General features: G+C 38.6%; 1 protein-coding gene across 1 annotated transcript in view; it reads right to left on the minus strand.

Annotated features, from left to right (window-relative positions):
• The window catches only part of LOC139447885 (short stature homeobox protein 2-like), a 46,939-nt gene that overhangs the window by 7,697 nt on the left and 16,798 nt on the right, over window positions 1–22,444 (minus strand). Inside the window, exons 2-3 of the mRNA XM_071229364.1 lie at window positions 20,439–20,626; window positions 2,778–2,835 (exon numbers count right to left, since the gene is read on the minus strand). Of these exons, the coding sequence (XP_071085465.1) occupies window positions 2,778–2,835; window positions 20,439–20,626 (246 nt within the window). The remainder of the gene's footprint in view (window positions 1–2,777; window positions 2,836–20,438; window positions 20,627–22,444) is intronic.

Consider the following 22,444-nt stretch of genomic DNA (forward strand, 5'->3'; position numbering starts at 1 on the left):
ATCCCGTTAGTCGCCTCTTACGGCAAACATGGGTTGCTGAAGACCTATTCTAACCCGGATGTTCACGGGTGACAAGCTACATTGATATAGCTGGAATATTTACGGCCAAGCAACATCAGCCCTCAACAAACGAAACATCAAACACTTTCTCCCTGACTCCCCCTTCTCTCCGTGTCACTCTTTCTCTCTCTTACAATTCACTGTTTAGCTGTTGCAATATTAATATATATTATGTTGAACAGCATCATTTCCAGTTCATTGAAACATGTTTTGTTTAACGTGATCTCTAGCAGGTACACGTGGGATACAAAATCTACCATGTCACTGATCAATTCATGAATATAAAATTTATGAGGAATTAATATAATAAACAGGTCAAATGATTCACACCTACCACAACGGAATTAACGCCACCTGGTGGCAACAAAAACTACAAAGGGGGATAATCTATTCATCCCTTGTATCAATTCCCTAAACTGTAAATTTCGCGACTCAATTAGTGTTCTTGATCGAAAGTGTCAACAGAAATCATCGCATCATCCATCAGGCGTCTGCAACTTAAATGTTCTTCCCTGATTTCATTAATGGCATTGTTTTCTTCTGCGGAGTCTTCAACACATTACCTTATTTGAAAGTCTCGCTTTCCCATCTCAATTACGGCGATTCATTTTTCGTGACTAGTAAAAACTAAAGACTTTGGGCTGACGGTATGATTCTAACGAGCACAGACATCAGGTACAGCTGACGAACCAAGTCTCACGTTAACATAGTAGTTTTTAATGTTGAAGTAATTATATTCATCCAATGAGAAATTTGATTTAGGAATTATTTTTCTGTGGAGTAATCTGGAACATTTTCTGTTTTCAACAGCATCCTTGAACATTCATTGCTATACTTTGCATTTTTTCAGGGCAATGTAGTTTGAAATAGGCATCTTAGAAAGGCAAGGTTGCAGTAGATTTGATAAAATATTAATAATAATATTATGTAATTGCATGAACTGTCTGAGAGTGTAAAGTGTTAGACGTAAAGTGAGTGAGTGAGTGAGTTATTGCTTTACGCCACATCGGCAATATTTCAGCCATATAGTGACGAGTAGACGTAAAGCAAGTGTAAAGTGTCAGACGTAAAGAGAGTGTCAAGTGCACGACGTAAAGAGAATGTAAAATATTAGACGTAAAGTGTTAGACGTTAAGAGAATGTAAAATATTAGACGTAAATAGAATATCAAATATAAGACGTAAAGAGTGTATAAAGGGCCAGACATAAAGATAATGTAAAATATTAGACGTAAAGATAGTGTAAAGTGTTAGCCGTAAAGAGAATGAAAAATATGAGGCGTAAAAAGAGTGTAAAGTGTTAGACGTAAAGAGAATCTAAAATAGTAGACGTAAAGAGAATGTAAAATATTAGACGTAAAGAGAGTAAAGTGTTAGACGTAGGGAGTGTAAAGTGTAAGACGTAAAGATAATGTAAAATATTAGACGTAAAGAGTTTGTAAAGTGTTGGACGTAAAGAGAGTAAAGTGTTAGACGTAAAGAGAGTGTAAAGTGTTAGACGTAAAGAGAGTGTAAAGTCGTTAATCGCCATAGTCGTCAGGTTACACAGACCGCCTCCGTGGTCTAGTGGAAGAGCGTCTGCCCAGAGAGCGGAAGGTCGTGGGTCCATACCCGGCCGAGTAAAACCAAATTACATTAAAATATGGTACTTGTTGTTACCCCGCCTGGTGCTCGGCATTAAGGGGCAATAACAAGGACTTGTCGGCTCGGAGTCAGTATACTGTGTCTGAGTGGGGTATTCATGTTAAACGGCGGCATGGTATCTCAGTGAACTAGCACTATAAAACTGTCATTAGTTCGGACTAGTACAATCAGACACACACACAGACGCACACACACACGCGTGCATGCACGTCGCTATTTAAGTTCAATAATATAGAACGCGACGTTAAACCTCATTTCACCTCACCTCACCTCACCTCACCTCACCTCACCTCACCTCACCTCATCTCACCTCACCTAACCATTGGTCCAACAAGTAACTTACAAACGGCTACCATGGACACATTTAAACAGTCTATACAATTTGCACTTGTAACATGCTGAAGTCCCGAGTACCTAATCCAATGAAAATCACAAAAAGTATGTGAAAATCAAGTAATCTTATACCCCTGCCTTACCTAGCCCTGTCCTGTCTACAACCAGAGCCTGTCGCCGCCTGACAGCAGGTCAATTCTGACCAGGATGTATATGTTTTCAAGGGAACGTATGTTTGTGATGCAGCTGTAGTTGCTGTTATAGTGACTAGGCAGCAGACTTGCTTGTTTCTAGTTATATGACTGCCTTGTGCCAAGCTGGACACTGGGTGACGAACTCTGCTACCCACAGGTTTCTGACCCGCTGACAGTTTTCTTACAAAACAAGATAGAGACAATTAACTGCGAACTCCACTCGAGTGCAACTGTATTGTGTTGGGATGGATCATGTTAATATTGGCTTGTGCCTACATACTAGAAAATACATATCCAAACTAATCATATTTTTTTTTCATCAAATAAGACTGAAGTAAGATTATTTCATCCATTTCAAACATATAGTTTGTTACATTACGGAAGCAGACGATAATCCACCATTCTGCATTTGGACCGATCGTTTGCTGGAGCTATATATTTGTGTCCGAACTTACATATATTTTCACAAAATAAGACTGAATGAAGTTTATTTCATCCATTCTAAATATGTCGTCTGCTACATGCTTGGAAGCAGACCAGAACCCACCTTTCTGCATCTGACTCTCCTGTTTCCGGCATTTGGCACGTCTGTTCTGGAACCATACCTGAAGGGGAAAATGCGCAGATTGACAAGCCATCCCTTGAAACACAATGCTTCGCAGTTAATTTAATTTGCCTGTTTTGCTCATCGAGTTATTCCCCCTGATTCAATTACGCCGAGTTTTTCTTTCCCATTTCTTTGTGTACTTAATCCTTAAAACTTCTCCAACTTCATTCTGCTTATTAGGTTAAGCCATTTCGCGCCAAATTTCTAACACCTTCTCTCATATCGATATGCAGAGGATAAGAGGAGTTTGCGATTTTTTTCCTGCTAAGAACCTTCGCCTCTTTTCAACGCCAGACCGACGTATTAGGCATTGTCTGTCTTTATTTAGACAATTTACGGCTAGTCACAGATTGGTCCTTAGGGCGACACCCCTTCTCGGCACGAGATGTGGCGAATTTGATAAGAATACGGAAAGTTTTGAGACATTTCGGGATAATCTGATTTCGGAATTACGAAATTTGAACCCTTAGGCGTTGACTGTTCGTACTGGGCAAACTGTGCGATGTAGGGTCTACGCTTTGCATCTGATTTTACAATTATCTGGGCAATTCTAACTCAATATTTCTCAATCATAAATTGGAAACTCAATTTACGATGAGGGCTATTGGTGAAGCCTTAATAAGGAATAACACATTCTGTATTTGCAAGTCTAATGAATCACTTGCTTAACTTCCAAAATCTGGCACTTTTCGCGGGAACGGAATATTCCAAAGCCGATGCGGTTAGATATTATGTTATGAACGATTTTTGTCAAACAGTAAAGGGATTAGCAGGACCTGCCTCGGGACATGACTGGTACAAACATGCATCAGAAAAGAGGGCTTTTGAGTCCAACACTCGTGCATTGCATCTTGGTTTCCAACTGTGGCATACATTTACATGTACTTAATTTGCATCTTAGTCTCAGTGAGAGTCCAATACATGGAACGGGATCTTACCTGCAATAATTGTGGTAAGTATCTGGATTAGATGAGGGCTGGCAACCGCTTTAGTGTTAGAGTCAATGGGGTTTTATGCCACTCTTTTGTAATATTCAATAAGCAAACAGTGCACTGGGTCAGACAAGGGTGTATACTACACCTGTGTTTATCAATAATATAAATGTATGTATTTTTTTGTGTGTGTGTGTGTGTGTGTGCGTGCGTGCATATGTGTGTGTGTGTGTGTGTGTGTGTGTGTGTGTGTGTGTGCGTGTGTGTGTGTGCGCGCGTGTGTCCCCGCCCCCGAATGCGCCACGATATGTGTATGTTGAGTACCACTCCCAAAGCGAGCTAGGTCACAGGGTAACGTTGATACTACCTTACACTCATTTTACCTTACATTCATGACACCTAACACATATTATAACACTCGTTGTAACCAACACATATTATACCTATACATATTTATACCTTCAAACATTATACCTAACACATATCATACCAAACACATCATACCTACACATATTACACAAACACATTACACCTAACACATATTTATACCTAACACATATTATACATAACATATTATACCTACACATATTTATACCTAACACATATTATACATAACATATTATACCTACACATATTTATACCTAACACATATTATACATAACATATTATACCTACACATATTACACAAACACATTACAGCTATTACATATTTATACCTAACACATATTATACCTACACATATTACATAAACACATATTATACCTGACATTTATACCTAACATACCACACCATTTATGCCGTGAACACATATCCAGGGTCTCTCTTGTGTAACTCATTCTTGGAGTTTTCTTGACAAATAAACTTCGGCATATACGATACCTCTTTTAATGGGTGGGCGGTCGGGTAGCCCAGTGGTTAAAGCGTTCGCTCGTCACGCCGAAGACCCGGGTTCGATTCCCGACATGGGTACAATGTGTGAAGCCCATTTCAGGTGTCCCCCGCCGTGATATTGCTGGAATATTGCTAAAAGCGGCGTAAAACCATACTCACTCACTCACTCTTTTAATGGGTGATGGCTGTAGCTAATTAATTCAAATGTACGCTCGTCACTGGTCGGTTTTGGTACATTATGTGAACTTACTAACTTGTGCTTCCAAATATATTAAGATATATTTAAACTGTTTTCCGGTACATCTGATGATTTTTTAGAGCATTATATTCATATTATATAATCTATTTTTAATTTTACGTTGGCTCCTTAATTTTATCAATTTGCAAAACATCTGACCACATATTTCACCCATAATCGATGAAGTTTCAAAGTTAAAGAAGGATTTGAATTAATAGGCTTTCTGGTGGCTGATATTGACTACAGGTCTGATTAAACAGTAGACGTCAAGCAAGAAATGACATCAAGGCATTGCTTTCAATGAAACGATATTTCATTCACCGAATGAAATAATATTTCAGAATGATTATGAAAATAATGATGATAGAATTCGCCAAGCAACTGGGTCAAAAATGCAATATATGCATTTCATGTGGCCTTACCGTATTTATTCATACACTATCGATCACGATGCATGTTGTCCAGTGAGTAATTATTTTGACATTGAATAGGGAATGAACAGCATGATGACTACCAACAATGTATGACTGTAAAACACCAAATCAATCAGATGTCCTTACACCTCCTTACAATTCTTTTTCAAACATTGTACATTAACTGCCGGGCAAAAGAAAGTATACACTTGAATAATGAATTTGACCAAAACATTATAAATCGAAACGCTACTCGGCTGAAAACGGTCGCGGAAACACGGTAAACTGAAGATCCAAAACATATCTGTGATACACCGTGTCAAATACATCACCATCGAATAACCATTTCTTGTTTCTTTCATTCGGCCACCATCAAACATGGATGGATACTCTATCTAGCACGGCACTTTAGCAAAATATTCCCATGGATATTTCTTCAATAAAACAAAACCTTAGTCTCCAGTTTAACCTCTGCAGCCCGGACACCTTTTAATACAGAAACCCCGACTTCCGGACAGTTACTCTTGGTAACATTTACTTAAAATTAAAAACATATCACCTGGTACCCAAATTCGTTAATACCGTGACTAGGAACTTTACGGTCCTCATAGCGGGTTTCAATGTATAAAAAACTGTTATAACAATTTTAAAACCGGTATGAATCAAATTCCTTCAGGAACCTCTCCCGAAAAAGCTTGTACCTTTTTTGAGCCCCAGTAAGGTAGGCGTTTTATCTGATCTAGGAAACAACAAAGGCTCGATATACATCGTCCAGAAAGGCAACAGTAGAAATCTACGCCCCGAACAACGTGCTTCTTTGGTGTTTGACTACTAATTTGGCGCTAAATGACAAATTGAAATGGGATTGGAATTACAAAAGTGATAAATTAAATTACCCTTTTCCCAGCACAGGAGGCAAAGAAACACCAAAGAACTTTGCAGGCTGAGACTTTGATTTAATTTAAGGATCAAATCTCCGTAGACGATGTAACAGTACATTGAACCACCGTCATCCTTCGGGGGATGTTTTTAAATGTTGATTCTGGATAGAGATGTACAAGCTATTTTCAATGTAATTCGATATCTAGACCAATTCAACAAAACATCGCAAAAACTCTCTGCCGTTTCAATATTCATGCAGAGAAATAATTGCGTTTAATTTTCTTGTGAAAGATATTTTGATAAAACATTATTTGTTTAACACGCAAAACCAAAAGTAACAATTACATTAATTTGAAATAAACAGATCTAATATGATTTGGTTTCTGAAGTAAGTTTTAAAAAAAAAATGATGAGTCGATTTGAAACACACATCAAGGAAATCGTGAGTTTTTGTATCATTTACTATCCATTTTTTAGGTGTGACCTTACAAATAAGGTGGACTTTTTTGTTCCGTGAAGTGTCCTGGGAAACGGTAATTTCATTATAATGACATATTTGGTATAATTTAGTATATCTTCTCCAGCTAGACAATTACTTTATTATCTCGAGAAATACATAAACTGTTTTTATCAAAGTATCTGTTAACTTATGATCATATGTAACTGTGACATGTTTAGAACTATTTTCTTACATATCTGTAAGACTGTAGGATATTTCGGGAACTTTGCCTTTTCGAGTTCTTGCCATCCGAACTAAATCTCGTGAGCACAAACTCGCTGTACTGGCGCCGCTTGCCCTGGATATAATCTGAACGCGCCACAAATTCTGTAGAGCGGCCCAACATGGAACCGCACACTCAATCCGGCACCGCTGAAACCAAGATGACGTTTAACCTAGGATTCCAAGACCAGACTCACGTTCTTCATTTTCGCCATAATTGGCCCAGAAACACAACGAGATTTGGACGTAAAGGAGCCAATTTGGGTAATTGCTGTTATAAACCGAACGCTGTAAGTTCAGAAGTCTAAAATTCTTGAAATCCCAAAGAAAATCTCTCTGATTTAAGGACATCACACTCCGCCACCAAACGACACCGTCTTGCCTGTCCGCCATTGTTTGGTCACGTGAAACCATGACAACCAAGCGACGTCGAGCGCGTGCGTCTGTGCCCCCCTGCATAGATTTCTTTACGTATCTGCACGAGTTCTATCAACAATGTACCGGGCGTATAATACTGATAAGAGCCCTAAAGAATTCTTCAAAATCCGTAATTGAATTTTGCTTTCTCGCGGCACGTTCCTTCTCCCCGGTCTTTGAGAGAAGAGGTTTTGACTAAATCATCGTAAACGATATTTGCACTAAATTTCGACATGTGAATGATCCGCGGAAAATTGTAGCAAATAGTTTCTATATTGTTTCCCTGTTTGACTGCAATTGAAGAGGCGGTAGCTATAGCTTTGAGTGGGGTTTATTCAATTCGTATTCATTAGTTTTTATGGGCTGACAAAGTAAAAGATGTCCTGCGGCACGTTGGTGAACTAGCGTATGTGGGCTTGTTTCGTCTCGAGCACGTGCTTGGCTTCAAGTTGTCACCTCATAAATGAGGGTTTATTATATTTATGTTCGCGATTGAAGTTTTTAATCAAAAATGGACAGAAGATGTGTGTTTGGTTGAAATTAAGAATCCTTAAATACCAGCGTTTGGGTTTAAGCCCCTGGTTTAACCCAAACCTTTAATTCAATTTATGCTGACCCCGAAAACTTAAATGTTTTAATTAAGTGTCTAAAACCGGAGGCCTTAATGTCGGTGATTAACCCGGAATCTACCCTTTGCCTCTTCTGTCTGATTTAAAATAACGCAAATAAATTATTGGCATGTTCAAAGAAACTTATGTTATCGATACATTGCGTTGGTTTAAAGCCCGCACAGAACAAACTGACAATAATGATATTTTCTTAAACCTCGATGACGAATAGTAAGAAGGCGAGTGTTTGTACAAACCCACGAGATTAAAGTACTGCTCTTATGTTCGGAGAATGTTCTGCCGTGTGGTTGCTGGCTTCAAGCACAGCTAAATATCAATTTCGCATGGAATGCACGTGCAGCACACATTCCTATTGTGCAGTTAGTGTGATGTAATTTACAACACGTGATCAAAAGACGATCTTTCATTGGATAAGAAGTATTGGGCGTGTTTGAAGCCAAGTATTGGATAGATGGTAACAATCGTGCATTCGACACAATCGAGAGATTTAGCGATCAACATGTCCGCCCGTCAAACGTCCGTTTTCCCTTTCCGGAGCGGAACTCCAAAACCGTTAAATATTTCTTGATGAAACTTTCTTTATTGATAAGCCTGTGGGGGAACTGGTGCCACTTGATGATTTGGAATTTGTATTCTTTTTATTTTGTTTTGTTTTCATGCATTTTCATGATGAAAACAGGTTGTTTTCCCTTACCGGAACGGAAATCCAAAACAGTTAAATATTTCTTGATGAAACTTGCTATATAGATCAGTCTGTTGGTGAACTGGTGCCTTTTGTACAATTGAGACTTTTTTATTGTTTTATTCATGGCGAAAAGTTGGACTTCTATTGAAAATGAGGGTAGTGCTCGTTTCCGGAGATGAAATTTGCTATACAGATCAGTCTTGTGGTGAACTGAACAGCATTATATTTTTTCTCCACTGAGCTGAACGTATCCAATGGCAATGAACCAAAAGTTGGGTATAAGTGGCCAAACTCCATTTCCATATTGCACCAAATCGGAAGACTCGGCGTGACGAGCGAACGCCTTAACTACTGGTCTACCCCACAGCCCTACAGCCCTACGCCGTCAAATTGCTGAGTGCGGCGATAAACAACAAACAAGCAAACAAAAAAAACAACCCAAAAAAACATGTCCACCTCCAGTCTCAACAGTTGCGTTAGTTTCAGAACTCTCCCCTAAAGACCCACGCTTAAAGTGCGGCTCATATCAAAACATCAATAACTCTACCTGTAGCCAGAGACGCTCCATGAGGCTGACGTCCCGACATTTACGTCTATTGCTGTATCTGTTCTCACGGCTACTTTACGACGTATTAGGTAACTGCAACTACATGTACCACAGCAACTTCAACATACAACACGACTACCTCTACAACGGTTACATGTACATCAATCAGTACTGCTGCGAACCGCGAAGATGTGGGTTCGAATTTATCTTCATCAACCCATGTTTGTCGTGAGGGGAGATTAGCGGGATCGGATGTGAGACTCGCAGACTTGATTGATGCATGTCATCGTATCCCAATTGCGTTAATCGATGCTTGTGATGTCAATAACTGGACTGTCTGGTCCAGACTCGATTATTTACAGACCGACCTAATATAGCTGGAATATTTCTGAGTGCGGCGTTAAACAAACAAACAAACAAACAAAATAACTACTGCTGCTGTAGCAACTAAATCGACTGCCCCCTGTGCTTGTCGTAAGATCCGACTAACGGGGATTGGATGGCTCACTTCGGCGATTTCATGTCTCACAGGTTTGTCTGGTCCAGACTCGAGTTTTATCAGACCGACCTAACAAAGCTGGAATATTACTGACGCCATTCATCTACCTATTACCTACTTCAACAACTACTGTCACGACGTCTACATCTACACAATACTACGACGTGCTCTACAACTACGAAGCCAGGGGTGTCCACATCAGCTGGGACAGAACTATTTCCTTGGCAGCCAGGATTCGATGATGTCATGGGTTTGAATCCAGATTCGCCCAATATATTATCCCTGCCTGCTAAGCATCATGCCCATGCTCGTAAAATCTGGGCTTTTTTCTCACGTTCAGGTGTGGCGCCGTGATACAACGGAGACACTGAGCACCGTAAAACCGAACTCACTCACTCACTCACGCATGACTCACTCTCGCTCTCTCTCACTCACTCACTCACATTCTCGCTCTCACTCAATCTCTCACAATCGCTCTCACTCCCTCGCGCTCTCGCTCACTCACTCACTCTCGCTCACTCACCCTCTCACTCATTCTCGCCCTCACTCACCCTCTCACTCACTCACTTATTCTCGCTCTCACTTAAACTCTCACTCATGACTCTAGCCTCGCTCTCACTCACTCACGCTCTCCCTCACTCACTCGCCCTCTCACTCGCTCACTCACTCTCACTCATGACTCACTCTCGCTCTCACTCACTCCCTCACTCACTCACGCTCTCACTCACTTACTCATTCACTCACGCTCTCTCACTCCCTCACTCACTCGCCCTCTCACTCGCTCACTCACTCTCACTCATGACTCACTTTCGCTCTCACTCACTCACTCACTCACTCACGCTCTCACTCACTTACTCACTCACTCACTTACTCACTCACTCACTGTACACCTACGTACAACTCAATGTACACAATATTGCCACACGTTCTTTATTCCTCAAGGACCGCTGACATCGATACAGGGTTTATGACGTGAAAATTTCAACACAATATTTGAAACACCGCCACACGTCTCTTACTGCTACTCTCGTCCTTGTTGCTATTGCAGCTTAAAACGACTTAATTTAGTTTATAGTGCACGTCTAATCTGGAATAATGTAGGTCATTAGTGAGCCTCACCAACAAATCGCCTCCATTAGCCAATAAATCCTTCTTTATAATCAACTGGGCGACTAAACGAACTGATAGCTTGTGCATGAATATTTTAATCCAATCAAATCACTGCACTAAAATCCCAATATAATATCGACGATAAGGATTCAATATTCCTTCATTAGTTTATCGATAAAGTTGTGTACCCTACAAAGAAATAATATCTTCCAACAAAAAAGTGAAAAAGCTCCTAGCATCCCACAATTTATTCCCTGATCCCAAGTTCGTAAAAAGTTCGCGGCGTTATTGCAGTTGTAAGTTGTTAAATCAAACATAGCAATTTCGAGGCGCTCTTTGGAGCAAAGAGATTTTAAATTGAAAAGTTATATTACCTAAGGGTATCTTTTCCACTTTCGATAATACTATTAATGCATATTCTTGTTTCCCTTCCCTTGAAATATGAATATAAATGATAATTTCGCAAGCGGAAGAAATTGCTCTGTGGGGTCTTTGAATTAAAAGCGTGTTCTCCGGTGCCAATCAGAAATGAAAAGGCTTCGGTTGTTTATTAGATTACATTCACAGTCGAGCTGCGAACAATACAAATTTACAAACCCATTGAATTATGATATCAATATCATGCACTGCCTCCACCTTACAAGATTAAATACACACTATAAAATTGAATCTTGGAGATAGAATCCAGTCCTCAATTACATACAAAAATGGGACATTTGTGTATGAAAGCGAAAATGTAATTCTTATTCTCTACAGTAACTAAAATTTCCAAATTAGGCGCGATGTTTTCATTGCAGTGTTTAGCCGCCAACCTCTAAACGCTTCTCGCGAAAATAGAGAGCACAGAGCCATATTCATAATTGTCTATCATTCTAGCGAAAACAATGTCCCAAGAGTGCAGGGCGGCAACGGCGATTGAATTATATTCCTTCGCCATGGCTTGCTCTAATCGCTGTCACAGTGCTATTGCAATATAGTTATTGATTCGCCCAATTCTGCTAATCGTCAAATCCCTAGAAATCTTCACCGGCCTCCGATAACCGCTATTTCGTATTCACACCGTATGTTTTCGTTTGTCAAGTTGCGGCCGCGACAGTGGTGTCCATTTCATGCGCGTGCCACGAGGAGGTGTTAATTACATAGTCCACGCGCGCGTACCAGGTGTTGCTCCGACGGGAATGCATGCAAGGTCAGAGGTCACAACTACTTCGTTCGTAATGCTCTCGTGTTTAATAACCGATGTCACAACGTTATGACGGCCCGTCATCTTGATCAAATTTAGAAAATGAAACTCCACTTCACTGCTATTTACTGCCCGCCTGCCTTCGACCTCATATGGAAACCGCAGTATAATTGGCAAAATGACAGTGTAGGGAGTTTTTGACATAAATGGAATTTCGTCCGAGACAGAGTGCTCGTGTGCAGTATGGCGATTAAATTTCTGTCCCAATAGGAAATTAGCTTCAATTACATCTTCAGAACACCTCGACAATAGGATAATGGAGAGGACAGCATAAGACAATAATAGCACATCATGTATCTGGTGTAAATTAAATACAATTGATGAACATTGTAACGAATAGCCTTTGCGAGAGGCAAAATGCGTGCGAACACATTGGAAGAGCTATCAATCAGGAACGGTTTTTTGACGAAATATGATTTGATTTCGATGGCGGGCTGTAAGTGAAAGGTATGCTATTGTTGAAGCCGCGTTTGTTACGGCGTCGATGACAAGCTCTGGTTGCAGAAAAAAGCGAAGTAAGCAGTATCATGCTCGGAGAGAACGTCAAACGGCTACAGGAGAATATTTTGTTTGAAAATCTACGAGCGGGAACGGAACCAGAAATTACACTGCGTGTCTGGTGAAACAAAACAAAAGTTTGGATTTGTTTATTTGAAGAGTATTTTTGTTGTAATTGTGGCAATAACCTGTAAATTGCTTATATATTATGATGTGTGTATTTGTAATGGTATTCCCTTAGAATTAATATGACGAATTGATGGACTAAACCACGGATTCGAACTGAACGTCGAAATATATATCCTCCTCATCATCATCACCTCATCATCGTCGGCATCATTGTTAATAATAATAATAATAATAATAATAATAATAATTTGTTAAGTGCATATTGTTTAACAGTTAGGCAAATAAACAAGCTGTGAGTACAGTTTCAACACATAATAATCACAATAATCTTATCTAATCAGGAATATTTATACTTGTTTGTAAAAGACAGTTTTAGCTACTTTTAGAACATTACAATACACAGAAGAAGGAAGTGTTCCTGTTGATGTCATTCATGGTCTCCCCACATTTCATAACACAATGACTGTACTGTGTTAATGTGTTGCGACAAGGAGACTACTCACGTCCTTGACTATTCTTCAGTACAGTGTATTCTTATTTACTACACGTCACTGTGTGACAAAGGATGACAGATATATCTATATCAAGCTTCATGTAAGCTATCGCCAGAACGGTATTAACCACGTTCCAGACAATCAGGGAGAATTAATCTACAAAATCCGTATACGTGTTATAGCTTAACAAAGTAATTGTTCTTCCATCTTACACGTTGTCTGAGTGCTGGAACTACTAGTATTTAGGCCTGTATGATTGTGTCTTTAATTGTCTTGAAAGTTGACCTGAATAGTCACGTCACGTTTGTGCCATCACGTATTGACTTGTATAGTTTCTGGTGCAGTTAGTCTACAATGTTGTTAGTTTCTGGTGCAGTTAGTCTACAATGTTGTTAGTTTCTGGTGTAGTAAGTCTACAATGTTGTTAGTTTCTGGTGCAGTTAGTCTACAATGTTGTTAGTTTCTGGTGCAGTTAGTCTACAATGTTGTTAGTTTCTGGTGCATTTCGACTACAATGTTGTTAGTTTCTTGTGCTGTTAGTCTACAATGTTGTTAGTTATTGGTGCATTTTGACTACAATGTTGTTAGTTTCTGGCGCAGTGCATCTACAATGTTGTTAGTTTCTGGTGCAGTTTGCCTACAATGTTGTTAGTTTCTGGTGTAGTTAGTCTACAATGTTGTTAGTGTCTGGTGCATTTCGACTACAATGTTGTTAGTTTTTGGTGTAGTTAGTCTACAATGTTGTTAGTTTCTGGTGCATTTTGACTACAATGTTGTTAGTTTTTGGTGCAGTTAGTCTACAATGTTGTTAGTTTCTGGTGCATTTTGACTACAATGTTGTTAGTTTTTGGTGCAGTTAGTCTACAATGTTGTTAGTTTCTGGAGCAGTTAGTCTACAATGTTGTTAGTTTCTGGTGCAGTTCGCCTGCAATGTTGTTAGCTTCTAGATCAGTTCAACTTGTCAGCACTTTGCACTCCTTCAGTGACATATGAACCATGTTAATAACACAATAATAATGGGATGACACATTTAAGATGAGGATGAAATAAATGTTTTGGACAAAGACCATAAACAGGATATCATTATTATGTTATGATCATAAATAATAATCGATGTCATTCAACGCAGGTTTTTACCCACTTGGTCTAGGTTCAACATGAAGTTATTCCCGTACCCTGTACAATCACATTGAACAATCACACGAGTACAAAATTGGGCACTTTGTCGTGTATTTCTCGTAAAAATAAAACTCGTGAAATTGAAACCTTTTCTTTTTTAAATAAAATCTCTGGGGTTTTACTTCGATTTTACAGCGGAAATGGGGTTCACACATGTCGGGAATCGAACCCGGGTCGTCGGCGTGACGAGCGAGCGCTTTAGCCACTAGACTACTCGACCGCCCCTTTCCAGGTGACCATAAAGCTTGATATATGGATATTGACATGTATTCAAAAACGAAGGTGACGCTTTTACAAGTGAAAACTTCAACATCGCAAAAAAAAATATTGAAGAAATCACAATTCCTGTTTGTTCTAAAAGAACTCAAGACTAATATGAACACTTCAGTTACAGGTAGAATCTTTGAGATCGATAAGTTGCACTATATTATTTTCACATTTCACCTGTAACTTCTCTTTTTCATCGTATCACTATTAACTTACAACTGTAAACTATTCACTTGCAGTCAGAATACATTTGCCCATAAAATCATTTTCGTGATATGTAATTCAGTTACGATATATATGCAATTATTGATATGGTATTTTTTAAAGCGATAATTCATATAATAATATTTTTTTATAAATTCCCCCTCTTCAATTCCTCCGATGCAACGACTAAATAATTCAAAATTTATATTGAATAATTTTCACTTTTTAGCCATCTTTGTCTCGCTATCATGAACAAGATTTGTAAGGTAATCTATTTTCTGTGATAAAAAATCCAAATAAAACGTATCCAAAAAACGTGAATTTCATCAACCTGTGTGATATTTCATTTCATTAATTCAATTGGGAAAACCTTGGACAGAACTTCGGCGATTTAACTACTGTCCTTACGAGACAAACAAATTATTAAAAACTTGTGGTGATATGGTTGATGAATAAAAAAAATTAAGCCATAACACTGGAGCCTCACGCGATACCATCTTACGTGAAATACGTCCTCATATTCTATAATCCAATTACTCTCCTACGAGAAATTGAATTATTGTTAAAGCTTAAGGAAATGCAATTTACGCTAACGTTACAGATACCGAAGGTGATCTTGAGTGATACCATATTCATTATAAAGTATAATTGATAAATATGAAAGATTAAAGAGGCTCTCCTTGACTCAGCCCCTTCTTATTCCCCGACGGTTGCAGGCGTCGACAGTTATAAATATGGGGCTGGAATCCATACGTCTGTGCATGTCGGAAGGACTGGTTTAATATTCAAGAAGCGTTGCAAGTAGTACTATTAGGATACCGTCTATAGATACCGTCTCATGGGTACGGGTGCTTTCTTTTGTTGCTGACGGCTGAGCGTTATGTGTGCTTGCCTATAATCATATATTAGATTTATAGAAATAAAATCAGAATTTTTTTTATGAAATATATCGGATATTAGTTACTGTTTTATTGTTTCTGTTACAATATTAAGTGTAGATTTCATACATCATTTTTTCAAGTTTAATAGTTGTTTTTTAATTGTGACTGAACAAGACCCATCTGAATGGGTACCAACCACTAAGAATTGGTTCTGCAAGCGAAGACGAAGAAGCGGGCGTACGTACTGAAAATGGGCCAATACCGATGAATGAATAATATGATATCACTTTTGATATTAAGATTTCGTGATCATCGGCTATGAATTAGTCTTCATCCTATTTAGGAATGAGTGAGTTTTGTATGATTTTGAAGGGTTTTGTCTCTTTAATTTTCACATCTCAGTACTCCAGTCACTTGACATATTGTTCCCATGTGTGAAATCGAACCGGGATCTTTGGCGTGGCGAGCGGGCGCATCAACCTGCAGGCTACCCTACCGACCGCCCCTTTATCGATTACAAGAGTTCTTGTGTATGATACTCGTGTAAGCTTCTATTTGTACAAAATTATATTTAGTCGATATGACTTATCGATACGAGTCGATGACTGAGTGAGTGAATGTTGTTACATGCCGTCAGCAGTATTCCAGCTATATCATGGGAGTTTGGGTGAACCAGTGATTGACAGCATGAGCGATGTCCCACAAGGGTACGATCACACACAATCAGCGGTACATTCCAATGTTCATTGCATGGTTCCTAGGACAAGCATTGCATACTGGGAGCCTATTCTTCATTGGACTCCCCGCGGGGTGTAATTTGATATCCTCGGAATGAAGAAAATTAACTGTTGTGTATATATAGAATGGTAAAAATATTGGTCTTGTCGTAAGAGGCGACTAACGGGATCGGTTGGTCAGGCTCGCTGACTTGGTTGATGCGTAGCATCGTATCCCAATTGCGTGGATTTATGCCCATGCTGGCAATCACTGTTTGTCTGGTCCAGACTCCATTATTTACAGACCGCCGTCTTATAGCTGGAATATTGCTGAGTGCGGCGTTAAACAACAAACAAACAAATAAAAAGATTTGTTATGTACAAAAACCCAGCAGCACAATATTTCAAGATATCTTGTCTTGTCTTAAGGAAGAGAATATATAGATGTCAACTTCTTTATTATGAGGAACACAACGTTTCGGAGTATATGCTTACTCCTTCATCAGGCGAATGATGAAGAAGTAGGCATCAACTCCGAAACGTTGTGTTCCTCATAATAAAGAAGTTGACATCCATATATTCTCTTCCTTATGTGAATTACGTCTAAATGCTTTTCAAAGACCTTGTCTTGTCTTGTTTGTTTGTAATTATTTAGACAAAATAAATATATTTTTTTAAATAACCGTCTTGTTTATATTTATTTAAACAGATAATTCCCCTACAAGTTGTTTCAGTAGCCGTTTAAGGCATTTGTATGTTGTAAACATATTTTTTCTCTTTACAAAAATCGTATTGTGTATTCGAATTTTTATTTGATTATTTGAAAAGGAAACACGCCATTCTTCAATAACCGCCTTGGGAACATGTTTTGAAACAGATGCAGCCACAACAGAATGTTTCAGAAGGTGGAGACGTGGTCCCAGCCCCATTCACATTAACTTTTTGTTTAAATATGTTTATGTTCTTTTAACTTCTTTTGAGTAGTGTATTATTTGGCACAAAAGTTAAAAAAAAGAATCATTTACTTCCCACGCGTAAATAATACAATGTCCAACATGCATCCAATTTTCCTATTTTCGAAAAATTTTATAATGAAGAAATATTGTACCTTAATTATAATGAATTGGAAAGTACTGAACTTTGACCCCAAAGAGAGCTAATCATTGAATCAAGACGCGATTTTCATCAGCGTACACGAGTAAAAGACCTGTTTTGACAATGTTAATCAATTATAAATGAATTAACAAAAGAGCGAAATGAGAAGGGCATGGATTGCACGTGCTTATCTGATCGATCACGTGTAAGTCACGTGTCGCTCACTCACGCATGTGCGATCAAAGTATCACATCCGGGGCTGAAAGACGAGACGACAAATTTCCCATGAAATTATTTCCTGTTGAAATTATCCCCCACACTGCAGTTACCCCCCTTTGAGTAAAATTATATTAACAACTTGCTCCAATTATATTACACTGGTAACATATTCTTCCAGGTAAGTGAGTACAAAAAAATATTAAATCATATATTAAAATAAGTTTAAAATAACAGTACTTTTCTGTTGTGCACAAGAAAAACATGCACCTACATGATCATATTTGTACGAAAATTTCGTCACAATACAGTGTATATGGCGTTATTAATGTTTATTTCTTCGAAGAATACTTATAATTACAAAACATATAAATTAATCGTGTGAGTTGTGTTTTGCGCCGCAATTGCACTAGTCAAGACATATTACGTCGCGTCATTTTACCAAGTAAATTATCTAAACAAGTTATACATTCTCCTCTTATCAGTACATGAACGAAGCTACGGTATTTGTTTACTGTATGGAAACCAGTCACATGTACCTCTAAATGCAACCGAAGAATCAGCACATATCCCTTTTCGCATCTTATCTGCCCAACTTACTAGTATTAACTCACATTCAGGGATCACGAATCACTGTTCAGGTTCAAATCTCACATAGTATCTTATCTTCCTCAGATAAATATTTTTTTATCAAAATTAGTGAAAAACCATGTTTATTAACCTAAAGTGATGGGCAATAGGAAGAATACATCTATGTTTATGTTGTCTGAAAGGAAACAAGAAATAGTTATTCGATGGTTATATATTGTCTACGGGTATCATTGTTGCCTTTCGGACCTTACATTTGAACAGCTTTCAACCGATTAACGTTTTGATAACGTTTTTAATTTTTTGGTCCAATTCTATTTTCAAGTGCATACTTTTTGTTGTTGAATATCACCCCACACGCCGTGATATAACTTGAATACTGTTCAAAGCGGCTAGGACCCAACTGACTCACTCACTCCGTCTTCCTGACTGTCGGTAACGTCTAAATTAGAACAGTGATGTGTCATTCCCGACATTCGTTTATCCGGAAGATGATACTGGGAAGGAACGGATTAACGGGGTGTCACTGTACATGACAAATGCTGCGTAAACTATAGTTATGTTATCAAGAAGTGTTGCAAAAGTATATTTATGTTGATCCTAGACCGGGTTATCTTCCATGGGACCATATAGAGATCTCTTTAGGCACATTTCAACGGTGTAACTAATTAGCACATGCGGTATAATAAACAATAGACAATTCATAATTGTCTTGCCTATTCTCAAATTCAGACACTGCGAACGTTCAATGCAGAGCCACGCTATAAATAAGCTTCCTGCATCACTTACGGTTCCAACTGCAGATCGACATGCATGCAATTACTGCTTGAGATTCTCCAGGAAATAAAGACCCCCTAAAAAACTAAAGAAAGCAAATTGAGAACTTTAAATTTCATTTTAATATCCTCGAATGTTTTAATTTTAAAAGTACTACTTCTCCTAGACTAATCCTAACCCTAGTCCGCCATCTTTATTTTCGACTGGATTAAGACGCGCAGACGGGCCAGTTGTCCTTTATTTACTGACCGCTACCTCTACTTTTCAAGGAGACACTTAATCTGCGAACCTTACGATTAATCAAATTATACTCAGGCCTTATTGCCTTCTTCGTGTCAATTGACTGGAATAATTTCCCCATTTAACAGGGCATTTCGGGAGTTGCTGAGTTTCTGACACAGATGGGCATTAATTGGCGGCTTCCTTCCAAGGAGGAGAGGCCATGTTGCCATTGTTTTCGTTATAATAGACTCGAGTGGTCGCAGATTCTCTCGTCCAAAGCCCTTCAGATATTTCAGTTTGTATCATTATTTTTTATGAAGAAAGAAAAGAAAGACTAATTTCCTTCCTTTAGGTTAAAAAGATGATTATTTGATGAAGCTTGTGATGGTTAAAAAGAAGAGCGAATGCTGCAAGGCGGTATAAGGGTTTTGTGAATGGGTTTAAATGAGCAGGGCTCGTGTCGCTTCGTTTGTTTTGTTTATTTCAGTCTGAGTGTTTACACACAAAGAATAATATTACACGAAAAATATAGATCCGTGTTGATTTTTACAAATTTTAGTTTCTGTATTATTGGGTGTTAGCACGTATTCTGAACTCAGTAAATGTGTCGATATAGCTAGATAGTTTCAAGTTTGGACACTTAATTCGTTATTGGCATTGATTTAACGAATGTTTTCAGATATTACCAATTATATATTTCTATTTCTGTTTATTTTATATAATATTTATATACACAACATCTGATTTAATAACTGAAATATTGTTAGTTGTTTGTGTAACTGTCTTTGAAAATGCTTCTGTTGAGTTCGTCGTGTTAGTGCGTGAGTATGTGTCAATGTCAAACATCTCAGATGAATATTACCGACGTAACACGTGAAGATCAGGGTAAGAATAGGTCTTCAACAACTCATGCTTGTCGTAAGAGGCGACAAACGGGATCGGGTGGTCAGACTTACTTGATGCATGTCATCGTATCCGAATTGCGTTGATCGATGCTCATGATGTCAATCATTGGACTGTGTGGTCCAGATTCGATTATTTACAGATATTGCTGAGGGCGGCGTTAAACAGCACACAAACCAACAATATTACCGAGGTACGAAACTATACCTGATTAGAAAAGCTCACCTGAACACGGGCCTCTGAGAGTCCAAGCCTCTGACTGAGTTCTTCCCTCATGAAGGCGTCGGGATAATGGGTCTCGTCAAAGAGACGTTCCAGCTCGTTCAATTGTTCTAAGGTGAAGTTTGTTCTGCTGCGTCTCTGTTTGACTTTAGGGGAGCCCTCTTCCTCCTTCTCTTTTCCTTCCTTCAAATCTGTAAACAAAACAATATTTTGATACATAAATAAAAGCTGCAAGACCCTTTCAACACTCACAAGAGAGATCTGCCAAAAGCTGAGTCGATTGTACGATTCCGACTTTATCATGAGCATGTGTTTATGTATGATTATCACATCATGATGATACCAGGTGTTTGCGAAAAGGTGAGCATATCCTGACCCACATGTGGCACCCGTCACAAACACCTGCAAAGGCAAGTCAATTGTTTACTTTGGACGATATACGTTTTGCAGAGGAACTTCAATCCTTGTCAACAATAAATCAATAGAGATAGCTTTTTAATACTCTATGACCTGTTGAGATATTTATTAATGCTGAAAACACTTCGTAGACGAAATAATTTCTTGACATTCTCAGATACTACATTTCTTCATGTCGATACGGTATGCAAAGAAAAATATAATTATTTATGCCTTGTTAGTTTGAATTGTTGTCGGAGTTGTTTCTGAGTGGATCGCAAAGTATGTCGAAATTATAATTAATACTTAACGTTTTAATTTTTAAATATTTTAATAATGGGAAAGTGGTGTCACTTATTCTTCTTTGAAGGCTTTTGAAATAGTTAGATTGAAATAGAAGCGCCAAAAAACATTTCCATAATCATAAGAAACCTCTGCTAAAGGCGGACATCTTACTTTGGCTCAAGGTATGTTGATAGAACTTAATATTTATCTACATACGCTGTACTTCTATCCTGGTATAATGCAAGTATTTTAACCATTATTATTTGGAATCAACAGTTATCTTGATACTAATGGGGGTTGGGGGTGGGGGATGGGGGTGGGGGATGGGGGTGGGGTTGGCCCAGTCGTCTAAGGCGCCGCCATTCGCTGTGCAGAGTTGCTGTGATATAACTGGAATAATGTTAAAAGCGGCGTTGAACCCAACTCACTCACTCACTTGATACTAATGTATGTATATATTTGTTACATCTTGCGATAAATCCCGTTCCGTAATCCTAAGAAATATTTGCTCCAAGCAGAGTCCGTTGTATGATTCCGCCTATGCTGGACATGCAATTATGAGTTACTATCGAATAGTGATGACACCAGGTGCTCGCGAAAAGTTGAGCGTATTCTGCTCCATCGGTTAAACTGTATCGTCAACGCCAGAGTATAATCAAGTCTCCATTCCACTGGGCGTAACTAGCGGTGACATTTACAGTAAACTACGTTTATAACGAACACGCTTATAACGAACTGACGGATATAACGAACTTATTTTTTAGTCCAGGTCATTTCTTGTATATATGCTGTATGTATGCTTATAACGAACTACGGTTATTACGAACTCAAATTAGTTGTCCCTTTGAGTTCGTTATAACCGTAGTTTACTGTATATGAATGGATTAGTGAAAATCAGTACTGATACCAGGTGTTCGCGTGAAGTCATGACACCTTTAAAACGTAGAAACTTCATTTGAACCGTTTCAGCACATGATACATTCCGGTTCTAATGCTGATGGTTGAATTCCATTTATTCAACCCTAGATGCGCGCTGTCCACATGCCTGACGTCGTATATCAGCTTCACTAGAAACCATCTTCGACAGTTTGATGGCAGAACACCCATGAGCAATTGTATTTGCAATAACACTTTTAATATTTCATAAACTAACAATACGAGAAGAGTCTGTTACATTGAACATGACAAGCTACAAATTACACAATGTAACTTAAACCGCTCGCTGCACCGCTGTCACCGTGCGTCTAAAGCTTATGTCATTCATCAAACCTGAAACCAACATTTCACGGTGCATCAAGACGAACATATGGTAATAGAGAAACAAAACG

The sequence above is a fragment of the Haliotis cracherodii genome, unplaced genomic scaffold (genome assembly GCF_022045235.1).
Source record: "Haliotis cracherodii isolate W230 unplaced genomic scaffold, xgHalCrac1.p SCAF_7, whole genome shotgun sequence".
NCBI lineage: Eukaryota > Metazoa > Mollusca > Gastropoda > Lepetellida > Haliotidae > Haliotis > Haliotis cracherodii.